This window comes from Panthera uncia, chromosome D1, assembly GCF_023721935.1.
Source record: "Panthera uncia isolate 11264 chromosome D1, Puncia_PCG_1.0, whole genome shotgun sequence".
In the NCBI taxonomy this organism is placed as follows: Eukaryota; Metazoa; Chordata; class Mammalia; order Carnivora; family Felidae; genus Panthera; species Panthera uncia.
The window spans coordinates 64,012,288-64,026,133 of NC_064808.1; the positions used below are offsets into that span (position 1 = coordinate 64,012,288).

The following is a 13,846-nucleotide window of genomic DNA, read 5'->3' on the forward strand; positions in this document are numbered from 1 at the left end:
ATGACCTGAGCCAAAATCAAGAGTCAGATGCTTAAGCAAATTAGCTATCCAAGTGTCCCTGAAACTTATTTTCATCAAACATGGGGTAATAAATTTCAGGGAGATTGTGAGAATCAAAAATCACTTTTATAAAGTGCCTAGTTAACAATAAGTGCTTAATAACTTGTTGCTGGTAATTCTTGTATTTAGGTAAATGGTGTGTGCTACCAGTTATCAATGGCACCCAACTGCGTATTTTATATATTTTCATATATAGTTATATGCAACAAACAATATGCTTATAAAAATGCTGTTTTTAGAGTACAGTCATGGATCTGGAAAAAAGGTCTGCATTAAAAATAATATACCTTAAACAGTTATGCTTCTCAGGGTGTCTGGGTGGCTCAGTCAGTTAAGCAACTGACTTTGACTCAGGTCATGGTCTTGCGATTCGTGCGTTTGAGCCCCGTGCTCTGTGGGGACAGCTCAGAGCCTGGAGCCTGCTTTGGATTCTGTGTCTCCCGCTTTCTCTTCCCTTTCCTGCTTGCACTCTCTCTTTCTCTCTCTCAAAACTAAATAAACATTAAAAAGGCATGTTTCTCAATGTTCTATTGGACACAAGTATGTCTCAGGAAACCTAAATGAAAACATGAGCACTTTTACCTATATCTGAGGGAAGTAAGTAATAAGCATCAAACACTTTAACACCATTTAAACTGTAACATGTACTGAAAGCCATAATGCTGTCAGCCATTTTTCCTTTTAAATTAAGATGCTTCTGCAGTCATAATTGAAAGTGAATTTTTCTCAAATGGTGTCAGATATGGAGGGATGAAGATTAAGAAGAAATACTCACGGATAGGATCTGGTCTCCTCTCTGGAGCTCCCCACTCAGATCTGCTGGTCCACCAGCCAGAATGAATGATACAAAAATACCTTCTCCATCTTCCCCGCCCACGATGTTGAAGCCCAGGCCAGTGGAGCCTTTGTGCAGGACAACCTTGCGGGGCTCCCTGAAGAAACAAGTGGAAAACAGAGCTCACGGGGTGACCCACTCAAGATTTAGGTTGATTTTACTTTCATTGAGATATTTGATACCAGCAACTCACTACCTATCTTGTCAACGTAAGATACATTAGTACTCCAAGAAAAATGCTGATTTCATGGCAGATGTCTGAGTTCCTCACTACAAAAATGCAATATCATGCAAGGTCATCCTTTAATTCCAAAACATTTTCTTAAACTAGCTTTACTTCTACTTTTCCTTTGCTTAAAACATCTTTTCTTGTATTTTTTAAAATTGAGACATAATTGACATATAATATTATATTAGTTTCAGGTGTACAATGTAATGATTTGATATTTGTATATCATGAAATGATCACGAGAAGGAGTCTGAGTAACATCTATCACCACACATAGTTACAATTTTTTATTCTTGAGATAAGAACTTTTAAGATCTACTCTCAGCAACTTTCAAACATACAATACAGCATTAAGCACCATGTTGTATATGACATCCCCAGGACTTATTTATTTTAAAAGTAGAAGGTTGTATCTTTTGACCACCTTCACCCATTTCACTCCCCCCACTCATTTGTTCTTCTATTGAGCACCATAGTAGCACTCAGTAGGATGAATGCATCCCAAGGGGAGAGAATCTGGGGGACAAGAGACTAGTCTGAATAGGTCCTATCATGAAATATCTTACATGTTTGTTCGACTATCAATTAAAATTTACTCTGTAGGCAGTGAAGACTCATTGGAAGATTCTGAGGCACCAAGAATATTTAAATCCATTTTAGGAGCATTAACAAACAGTCTTATGTAGGATTGCTGGAGAGGAGAGTGTTGATACGATGGGAGGTAGAAAAATTAGTTAGGATGTTGACTAAGTAATCCAAATGTGAGAAAGTGAGAGCATGAACAAGGGTGACAGTAGTGATAATGAAATGAAAGGGCAATGTGAGAGAGTAAATCTGAAAGGAGAAATAGTGGGTCCAGAGATTAACTTACACAGTAGAGGAGAGATGGAATGATAGCTAAGTGATTGACAAAAAGGAGGGAGAACTGGAATCCAGGATCATGAGGATGGGTATGATTTGACATGCTCAATTCCAGGTGATGGTGGGTCATCCATGCGGTGTTCAGAAATGATTAGAGACAAAGGTTAGGAATTTGGATCCATAGAGAAGACTGCAAATGCAGATTTGAGGGTCATCAGCAAAAAGATGAGAGACAAAAATCTTGAGTCATTAGTTAGTTGAGTTTGTGTAGAGGGTAGATAACTATGGAATATAGAATTTTAAGGGAGCTAGAAGACATCTAGTTCTATATTCTTATTAGTAGTTAAAAAAAAAATGTATTCTCTAAGTCTTGGGTTTGACCAAGGCACTTTTGTATCACCTACCATCCTCTCCCCAAAATCCCAGTTTCAGTCATTAAAGTTTCCCTTAATGATGTAAAAATGGCAAAGAGCCCTCCTAGTATAAAAAAAGAGTATTTTTTTTATACTAATGACTACACAGAATCTGTTATTTGTTATCACATTCCCATGCACAAAGCAATGCATTATATATCTATGTTTGGCCTAATTTTGAGGAAGGGTGTAAAATGCACATACAGCATGGACTCTAAGTAATATATTATAATGCAATGCATTAAGTCAAAAATAGCTCGACATAGAGTTAATTTATTTTACTCTACAAATACTCTGTAAGCACTACTATACCAGGAACTGTTCCAGGTACTCAGAAAGTTTATACACAAAACAAACATCCCTGCCCCATTTGACTAAATACCTGGGTGCCCTGTGGCCCAGTCAAGATGACATATAAAAAGAGCCATCAAAGAGACTGAGCTCCCTGTTTCCTTGCTGGACACCAGATGGGAGTCTCTCTCAGGCCCCAGAGGCTACTCACATTCCTTGTTAGCTGGCAATGGCACACTGAATCCTTTTCTCATTTGGAGTTTCTTTGACTTGTTCTTCCACAACTAGCTAGATTTAACTTTCTGCTTTTCAATGGTATGTGTGATATTGTTAGGCCCACCCAGATAATCTCCTTACTTTAGGATCAAGTGATTAGTAACCTTAACTACACTTGCAAATTCTTTTTCCCATATAAGGTAACTTAACTGTGGGAGTAACATCATGGGGTAGAAATCACGGGGCCATCTTAGAATTTCACCTACCACAGGCAGAGAGACAACAGGGGATAAATCCTGTAGGGCCTTGTATACCATTCTAAAACTTTGAGTTTTACTCTGACAGAAATAGGGAACACTGAGAAGATTACTTGATCTGATTTATATTTTTAAATGGTTACTTTGGCATAAAATATATTCAAGGGGCAACATTTGAAAAAGATGAGTTATGTGGCTAATTGCTATATGCAGGCAAAAGAGTGACTTGGCTGAGGGTAGTATTAGAGGAAGTGGTAGGCAGTGGGTATATTTCCAGTCAATTTTCTCTCTGTGGCCAGACTGAGTAATTTCTATCCTCCTATCTTCAGATTCAGCTGTTCTTTCTTCTGTCATATTTATTCTGCTCTTGACCCCATTCAATGAGTTTTTTTTTATTTTGGTTTTTATATTTTTCAGCTTTAAGATCCATTTGTTATATATATAACAAATGGATCTTAAAGCTGAAAAATCTATCTATCTATCTATCTATCTTCTTTTCTTTTGTGGAGACTTTCATTTTTTTCTCCATTTATTTCAAGTCTGTGTGGAATTGCCTAGTGAAGCATGATGGGTATTTTAAAATCCTTGTCAAATAATTCTAACTCCTATGTTATCTCAGGGTTGGCATCAGTTGGAGATTTTCCTGGTTCTTGGAATAAGAAGTGATTTTATTTTATTATATACTGGACACTTGGGTATTACAGTATAAAATACTATATTCTACTTAACCTTAGTTTTTTTCAGCTTGTAGATCAATTTAGGAATAACTTGCAGATGCCAGTGAAATGGATATTCAGCTTCTTACTTGTCCCTGGTGACACCAAGGAGGAAAGTGGGGGTACCAACTGGTATTCCACTCATTCTACCTCATTTCCACTTAGTGGGGGTTGAAACTCAGTTCCCTATGGGCCCACTGACACCAATGGGGGAGTGGAAATAGGGTGCTGACTAGCACTGCCTTGAGCCATTTTGTTCTGCCTCCTTGCCTCTGAGTGTGGCTAGAAGTTCAGCTCATTACCCTACTGGGGAAAGTGGTTTGCCAACTAGCACTGCTTCCCTCTTCCCCCTTCTACCTCAATGCCACTGACCAGCAGTAGTTCAGCTCCCTGGTGGTCCCCACCAATACCAGGAGTAGGGACATGGAATACTAACGAGCGCCATCTCGTTCCAGGCTTGTTGCAGCTGGATGAAGGTGCAAGTTCAGCCCCCAAGTGGGGAGTGGAGGTCAACTAGCATGTCACCTTGTTCTGCCTGTTTGCTGCTGGATAGGGGTGGAAGTTCAGCTTTTATTTGGCCCACTGACATCACCCCAGTGGAGGAAGTCCAGGGTCATCTTAGAACTGCCTCTCCTGGCTTCCCCTAATGGGGCCAGATGTCTAGCTATCTGCACAGTCCACTGGCACTGCAGTGAGGGTTTTGCCTTTGGTGTTTGGCTAGAGTTAGGGAAGTATTATCAAAAGTCTCCCTGTTCTATTAATCTATCCTTTTCCCAATCTTTTGGATACGGGTTGCAGGCTTTCTTGAGGCTTTTTTTGTCTGTCCTTATTGGTAGGGGTGCCAGGGTGAAGGCGTCTCCAGGGCTCCATCCAGGACATATAGGAAGTAAAAAGAAAATTTAAGAAACTCACCACAGTATCACTCCTCTCTGAGCTGGTCTTACTGATTTCCAATTTGTAGAGTCTTCCCACGTTTGTTTGTTTTATTATGTCTTAAGCTGTGTGTGCGTATGTGTGTGTGTATATGTGCATGTGTGTGCGTGTATTTTAATAAGAGGGATGATTAGAGAGAAAGGGGATACTGTATTTTGACTGCAACCAGAAGTCCAGATTCTGGATACATTTTGAAGGTAGGGGCCAACAGGATCTTGAAGAAAAAGTTGTAGAAATATTCCTCTTCACTCAAGTTTAAAACACACATTCTTAGTACAACCAATGACATTCAAGTTATACATAGTAAACATAGATGGAGAGAAAGGGTTATCTATGTGCTAGATATTATCTTTGATGCTTTATGTGCATCATTCCATTTATTCCTCAAGACAATCTTTTTTTTATTTATTTATTTATTTATTTTTTAATATATGAAATTTACTGTCAAATTGGTTTCCATACAACACCCAGTGCTCATCACAAAAGGTGCCCTCCTCAATACCCATCACCCACCCTGCCCTCCCTCCCACCCCCCATCAACCCTCAATTTGTTCTCAGTTTTTAACAGTCTCTTATGCTTTGGCTCTCTCCCACTCTAACCTCTTTTTTTTTTTTTTTTTTCCTTCCCCTCCCCCATGGGTTTCTGTTACGTTTCTCAGGATCCACATAAGAGTGAAACCATATGGTATCTGTCTTTCTCTGTATGGCTTATTTCACTTAGCATCACACTCTCCAGTTCCATCCATGTTGCTACAAAAGGCCATATTTCATTTTTTCTCATTGCCACGTAGTATTCCATTGTGTATATAAACCACAATTTCTTTATCCATTCATCAGTTGATGGACATTTAGGCTCTTTCCATAATTTGGCTATTGTTGAGAGTGCCGCTATAAACATTGGGGTACAGGTGCCCCTAAGCATCAGTACTCCTGTATCCCTTGGATAAATTCCTAGCAGTGCTATTGCTGGGTCATAGGGTAGGTCTATTTTTAATTTTCTGAGGAACCTCCACACTGCTTTCCAGAGCGGCTGCACCAATTTGCATTCCCACCAACAGTGCAAGAGGGTTCCTGTTTCTCCACATCCTCTCCAGCATCTATAGTCTCCTGATTTCTTCATTTTGGCCACTCTGACTGGCGTGAGGTGATATCTGAGTGTGGTTTTGATTTGTATTTCCCTGATAAGGAGCGACGTTGAACATCTTTTCATGTGCCTGTTGGCCATCCGGATGTCTTCTTTTCCTCAAGACAATCTAATGAGAGATGCACAGAGATGTCAACATGCAACTACTTTGAAACTGATCCAAAAAGGAAGATGGACAGATGATTGGATAGATAGATGGATAGATATTTTATAGAATAAGTGAAGTAAAATGTTAAAAGTGCAATCTAGATGGCAAGTGTATAAGTATTCATTTTATTATTTATTTATTTATTTATTTTTAAAAATATTTTTTAATGATTATTTATTTTTCAGACAGAGAGAAACAGAGCATGAGCAAGGGAGGGGCAGAGAGAGAGGGAGACACAGAATCCAAAGCAGGCTCCAGGCTCTGAGCTGTCAGCATAGAACCCAATGCGGGTCTCGAACTCATCAACCACGAGATCATGACCTGAGCCAAAGTTGGAAGCTCAACTGACTGAGCCACCCAAGCACCCTAATTATTTATGTTTAAATGTTTATTTATTTAGGAGAGAGAGAGAGAGAGAGAGAGATCGATCGATCCGGTAGGGAAGGGGCAGAGAGAGAGGGAAAGAAAACTTTTTACATTATTGAAATGAGACTGCTTTCCAAGTTTTTACTGATTTTAGTAAGTTAACAAAGGCAGGATTAAGACACAGATTTTTCTCACTCAAAATCCCAGAGTCTAGAGTATGATATATTCCAGAGGTTGCAAATCAGAAAGATAATGGCTTAATGTGACCCAGTGTTTACAAATTTTTGAATTGTTGCTTACATTTAAAATTGTATAGATTTATTATTTTATAGGAAAAAAACAGACATTCTGTGAACACTGGCTCTTAACCTTGTCTCATAGCAACAGTTAGGCAGACATGGCCCTCCTTAGACAGGTTCATTTTCTAGTGTGCAAGAGTCTCTCATCTCCCCCTCAGGTTTCTCAGACATAAAAGCTGTATGTTGCATCATATTTGCACTTCATACAAAGCCAAGAGGAAAGCAAAAGATTTCTTTTGCTCATGATTTTATCAGAAATGAAAAAATGAAAGCTTCATGGAGAAAACTTGGTATTTTAATAGTAAAATGGGAGAGAAGATGATTCTTTTGGAAGTAAGGATTGTCCTTACATGTTTAGTATGCTAAGTGACTCTCTTCAGAGAAAATACAGCTTTAAAAGATCTTTATGAAACAAACTCCCCATTACCATCGGGGGGAATTTTGTTAGTCACCCTTGAACACAAAACATATAATTCTTGAGTGACTACATTTTATTTATTTTACCTGGACAAGTCTTTTAAACCAAATTATGTGGAATTTTGTCAACTTGCAGGATTTAAATACTGTTTTTAAAATAGAATTTTTATATCACAGTAATTATGATGCCTTTTTGATATTTAGTTTAATAATGAGGGGAAATGACAAAGAAATAAATCTGTAAATGGTGTGCAAATAGAATATCCTAAACAAACTCCAAATGATTTACTTTTTCTAACTTACACTTTTTTTTCTTTATAAAGTTTTCATTTATTTTTTTGGTAATGTCTATACCCAAAGTGAGGTTCGAACTCATGAACCCAAGACCAAGAGTCATATGCTCTTCCTACTGAGACAGCCAAGCACCCCTAACTGAAACTTCTTACACTAATAACCTGTTACATTAAACTATAGATTTTAAAGTGTTTACATTTTTTTCTGTTAGAGGATGAAAACCTTGTGAAGAATTACAAATTCTATTATACTGATACTTACACAAGTTAACTTGTCTAAGCTAGTTGAGCTTTGGACACACAGCTTATGTTCACACAGGTAGTAAACACCAGAACTCTCTCTTCTTTCTTTTTTTTTTTTAAGACAAATTTTTATTTTATTTTACTTTATTTATATATTTATTTATTTATTATTTATTTATTTTTAATATGAAATTTATTGTCAAATTGGTTTCCATACAACACCCAGTGCTCATCCCAAAAGGTGCCCTCCTCAATACCCATCACCCACCCTCCCCTCCCTCCCATCCCCCATCAACCCTCAGTTTGTTCTCAGTTTTTAAGAGTCTCTTATGTTTTGGCTCCCTCCCTCTCTAACCTCTTTTTTTTTTTCCTTCCCCTCCCCCATGGGTTTCTGTTAAGTTTCTCAGGATCTACATAAGAGTGAAAACATATGGTATCTGTCTTTCTCTGTATGGCTCATTTCACTTAGCATCACACTCTCCAGTTCCATCCACGTTGCTACAAAGGGCCATATTTCATTCTTTCTCATTGCCATGTAGTACTCCATTGTGTATATAAACCACAATTTCTTTATCCATTCATCAGTTGATGGACATTTAGGCTCTTTCCATTAATTTGGCTATTGTTGAGAGTGCCGCTATAAACATTGGGGTACAAGTGCCCCCATGCATCAGTACTCCTGTATCCCTTGGGTAAATTCCTAGCAGTGCTATTGCTGGGTCATAGGGTAGGTCTATTTTTAATTTTCTGAGGAACTTCCACACTGCTTTCCAGAGCGGGTGCACCAATTTGCATTCCCACCAACAGTGCAAGAGGGTTCCCGTTTCTCCACATCCTCTCCAGCATCTATAGTCTCCTGATTTGTTCATTTTGGCCACTCTGACTGGCGTGAGGTGATATCTGAGTGTGGTTTTGATTTGTATTTCCCTGATGAGGAGCGACGTTGAGCATCTTTTCATGTGCCTGTTGGCCATCCGGATGTCTTCTTTAGAGAAGTGTCTATTCGTGTTTTCTGCCCATTTCTTCACTGGGTTATTTGTTTTTCGGGTGTGGAGTTTGGTGAGCTCTTTATAGATTTTGGATACTAGCCCTTTGTCTGATATGTCATTTGCAAATATCTTTTCCCATTCCGTTGGTTGCCTTTTAGTTTTGTTGGTTGTTTCCTTTGCTGTGCAGAAGCTTTTTATCTTCATATGGTCCCAGTAATTCATTTTTGCTTTTAATTCCCTTGCACTTGGGGATGTGTCGAGTAAGAGATTGCTATGGCTGAGGTCAGAGAGGTCTTTTCCTGCTTTCTCCTCTAGGGTTTTGATGGTTTCCTGTCTCACATTCAGGTCCTTTATCCATTTTGAGTTTATTTTTGTGAATGGTGTGAGAAAGTGGTCTAGTTTCAACCTTCTGCATGTTGCTGTCCAGTTCTCCCAGCACCATTTGTTAAAGAGACTGTCTTTTTTCCATTGGATGTTCTTTCCTGCTTTGTCAAAGATGAGTTGGCCATACGTTTGTGGGTCTAGTTCTGGGGTTTCTATTCTATTCCATTGGTCTATGTGTCTGTTTTTGTGCCAATACCATGCTGTCTTGATGATGACAGCTTTGTAGTAGAGGCTAAAGTCTGGGATTGTGATGCCTCCTGCTTTGGTCTTCTTCTTCAAAATTACTTTGGCTATTCGGGGCCTTTTGTGGTTCCATATGAATTTTAGGATTGCTTGTTCTAGTTTCGAGAAGAATGCTGGTGGTGCAATTTTGATTGGGATTGCATTGAATGTGTAGATAGCTTTGGGTAGTATTGACATTTTGACAATATTTATTCTTCCAATCCATGAGCACAGAATGTCTTTCCATTTCTTTATATCTTCTTCAATTACCTTCATAAGCTTTCTATAGTTTTCAGCATACAGATTTTGTACATCTTTGGTTAGATTTATTCCTAGGTATTTTATGCTTCTTGGTGCAATTGTGAATGGGATCAGTTTCTTTGTCTTTCTGTTGCTTCATTGTTAGTGTATAAGAATGCAACTGATTTCTGTACATTGATTTTGTATCCTGCAACTTTGTTGAATTCATGTATCAGTTCTAGCAGACTTTTGGTGGAGTCTATCGGATTTTCCATGTATAATATCATGTCATCTGCAAAAAGCGAAAGCTTGACTTCATCGTTGCCAATTTTGATGCCTTTGATTTCCTTTTGTTGTCTGATTGCTGATGCTAGAACTTCCAACACTATGTTAAACAACAGCGGTGAGAGTGGGCATCCCTGTCGTGTTCCTGATCTCAGGGAAAAAGCTCTCAGTTTTTCCCCATTGAGGATGATGTTAGCTTTGGGTTTTCATAAATGGCTTTTATGATGTGTAAGTATGTTCCTTCTATCCCAACTTTCTCAAGGGTTTTTATTAAGAAAAGTGCTGGATTTTGTCAAAGGCCTTTTCTGCATCAATTGACAGGATCATATGGTTCTTATCTTTTCTTTTATTAATGTGATGTATCACATTGATTGATTTGTGAATGTTGAACCAGCCCTACATCCCAGGAATGAATCCCACTTGATCATGGTGAATAATTCTTTTTATATGCTGTTGAATTTGATTTGCTAGTATCTTATTGAGAATTTTTGCATCCATATTCATCAGGGATATTGGCCTGTAGTTCTCTTTTTTTACTGGGTCTCTGTCTGGTTTAGGAATCAAAGTAATACTGGCTTCATAGAATGAGTCTGTAAGTTTTCCTTCCCTTTTTATTTTTTGGAATAGCTTGAGAAGGATAGGTATTATCTCTGCTTTAAACTTCTGGTAGAACTCCCCTGGGAAGCCATCTGGTCCTGGACTCTTATTTGTTGGGAGATTTTTGATAACCGATTCAATTTCTTCGCTGGTTATGGGTCTGTTCAAGCTTTCTATTTCCTCCTGATTGAGTTTTGGGAGAGTGTGGGTGTTTAGGAATTTGTCCATTTCTTCCAGGTTGTCCAATTTGTTGTAATAATTCCATTTTCATTCATGATTTTATCTATTTGGGTCATCTCCCTTTTCTTTGTGAAAAGCCTGGTTAGAGGTTTGTCAATTTTGTTTATTTTTTCAAAAAACCAACTCTTGGTTTCGTTGATCTGCTCTACAGTTTTTTTAGATTCTATATTGTTTATTTCTGCTCTGATCTTTATGATTTCTCTTCTTCTGCTGGGTTTGGGGTGTCTTTGCTGTTCTGCTTCTATTTCCTTTAGGTGTGCTATTAGATTTTGTATTTGGGATTTTTCTTGTTTCTTGAGATAGGCCTGGATTGCAATGTATTTTACTCTCAGGAGTGCCTTCACTGCGTCCCAAAGCGTTTGGATTGTTGTATTTTCATTTTCGTTTGTTTCCATATATTTTTTAATTTCTTCTCTAATTGCCTGGTTGACCCACTCATTCGTTAGTAGGGTGTTCTTTAACCTCCATGCTTTTGGAGGTTTTCCAGACTTTTTCCTGTGGTTGATTTCAAGTTTCATAGCATTGTGGTCTGAAAGTATGCATGGTATGATCTCAATTCTTGTATACTTATGAAGGACTGTTTTGTGACCCAGTATATGATCTATCTTGGAGAATGTTCCATGTGCACTCGAGAAGAAAGTATATTCTGTTGCTTTGGGATGCAGAGTTCTAAATATATCTGTCAAGTCCATCTGATCCAATGTATCATTCAGGGCCCTTGTTTCTTTATTGACCATGTGTCTAGATGATCTATCCATTTCTGTAAGTGGAGTGTTAAAGTCCCCTGCAATTACCACATTCTTATCAATAAGGCTGCTTATGTTTATGAGTAATTGTTTTATATATTTGGGGGCTCCGGTATTCGGCGCATAGACATTTATGATTGTTAGCTCTTCCTGGTGGATAGACCCTGTAATTATTATATAATGCCCTTGTTCATCTCTTGTTACAGCCTTTAATTTAAAGTCTAGTTTGTCTGATATAAGTATGGCTACTCCAGCTTTCTTTTGGCTTCCAGTAGCATGATAAATAGTTCTCCATCCCCTCACTCTCAATCTGAAGGTGTCCTCAGATCTAAAATGAGTCTCTTGTAGACAGCAAATAGATGGGTCTTGTTTTTTATCCATTCTGATAGCCTATGTCTTTTGGTTGGCGCATTTAGTCCATTTACATTCAGTGTTATTACAGAAAGATACGGGTTTAGAGTCATTGTGATGTCTGTATGTTTTATGCTTGTAGTGATGTCTCTGGTACTTTGTCTCACAGGATCCCCCTTAGCATCTCTTGTAGGGCTGGTTTCGTGGTGACAAATTCCTTCAGTTTTTGTTTGTTTGGGAAGACATTTATCTCTCCTTCTATTCTAAATGACAGACTTGCTGGATAAAGGATTCTTGGCTGCATATTTTTTCTGTTCAGCACATTGTAGATCTCGTGCCAATCCTTTCTGGCCTGCCAAGTTTCAAAAGAGAGATCAGTCACGAGTCTTATAGATCTCCCTTTATATGTTAGGGCACGTTTATCCCTTGCTGCTTTCAGAATTTTCTCTTTATCCTTGTATTTTGCCAGTTTCACTATGATACGTCGCGCAGAAGATCGATTCAAGTTACGTCTGAAGGGAGTTCTCTGTGCCTCTTGGATTTCAGTGCCTTTTTCCTTCCCCAGTTCAGGGAAGTTCTCAGCTATTATTTCTTCAAGTACCCCTTCAGCACCTTTCCCTCTCTCTTCCTCCTCTGGGATACCAATTATGTGTATATTATTTCTTTTTAGTGTATCACTTAGTTCTCTAATTTTCCCCTCATACTCCTGGATTTTTTTATCTCTCTTTTTCTCAGCTTCCTCTTTTTCCATAACTTTATCTTCTAGTTCACCTATTCTCTCCTCTGCCTCTTCAATCCGAGCTGTCGTCGTTTCCATTTTGTTTTGCATTTCGTTTAAAGCGCTTTTCAGCTCCTCGTGACTGTTCCTTAGTCCCTTGATCTCTGTAGCAAGAGATTCTCTGCTGTCCTCTATACTGTTTTCCAGCCCAGTGATTAATTTTATGACTATTATTCTAAATTCACTTTCTGTATATTATTTAAATCCTTTTTGATCAGTTCACTAGCTGTTGTTATTTCCTGGAGATTCTTCTGAGGGGAATTCTTCCGTTTGGTCATTTTGGAGAGTCCCTTGCGTGGTGAGGACCTGCAGGGCACTTCCCCTGTGCTGTGGTGTATAACTGGAGTTAGTGGGCGGGGCTGCAGTCCGACCAGATGTCTGCCCCCAGCCCACTGCTGGGGCCACAGTCAGACTGGTGTGTGCCTTCTCTTCCCCTCTCCTAGGGGCGGGATTCACTGTGGGGTGGCGTGGCCCATCTGGGCTACTTGCACACTGCCAGGCTTGTGGTGCTGGGGATCTGGTGTATTAGCTGGGGTGGGTAGGCAAGGTGCACGGGGGCAGGAGGGGTAGGCTTAGCTCGCTTCTCCTTAGGTGATCCACTTCAGGAGGGGCCCTGTGGCAGCAGGAGGGAGTCAGACCCGCTGCCAGAGGGGTAGCTCCGCAGAAGCACAGCGTTGGGTGTTTGCGTGGAGCAAGTTCCCTGGCAGGAACTGGTTCCCTTTTGGATTTTGGCTGGGGGATGGGCGAGGGAGATGGCGCTGGAGAGTGCCTTTGTTCCCTGCCAAGCTGAGCTCTGCCGTCCGGGGGCTCAGCAACTCTCCCTCCCTTTGCCCTCCAGCCTTCCTGCTTTCCGAGCAGAGCTGTTAACTTATGACCTCCCAGATGCTAAGTCGCGCTTGCTGTCGGAACACACTCTGTCCGGCCCCTCCGCTTTTGCAAGCCACACTTGGGGGCTCTGCTTGGCCGGCGGGCCGCCCCTCCGCCCCGGCTCCCTCCCGCCAGTCCGTGCAGCGCGCACCGCCTCTCCACCCTTCCTACCCTCTTCCGTGGGCCTCTCGTCTGCGCTTGGCTCCGGAGACTCCGTTCTGCTAGTCTTCTGGTGGTTTTCTGGGTTAGTTAGGCAGGTGTAGGTGGAATCTAAGTAATCAGCGTCAGCACGCGTGCTGAGTCCAGGGTCCTCCTAGGCCGCCATCTTCCTATCCTACCTAATAATTCCATTTTAATTCATGATTTTATCTATTTGGGTCATCTCCCTTTTCTTTGTGAGAAGCCTGGTTAGAGGTTTATCAATTT

At 39.9% G+C, this 13,846-nt stretch overlaps 1 protein-coding gene across 3 annotated transcripts in view; it reads right to left on the reverse strand.

Moving 5' to 3' along the window:
- LOC125914581 (disks large homolog 2) overlaps window positions 1-13,846 on the reverse strand; it is a 780,669-nt gene that overhangs the window by 340,765 nt on the left and 426,058 nt on the right. For all 3 annotated transcript variants that reach the window (XM_049619999.1, XM_049619993.1, XM_049619986.1), the window contains one exon: window positions 836-992. In XM_049619999.1, coding sequence (XP_049475956.1) covers window positions 836-992 — 157 coding nt within the window. The remainder of the gene's footprint in view (window positions 1-835; window positions 993-13,846) is intronic.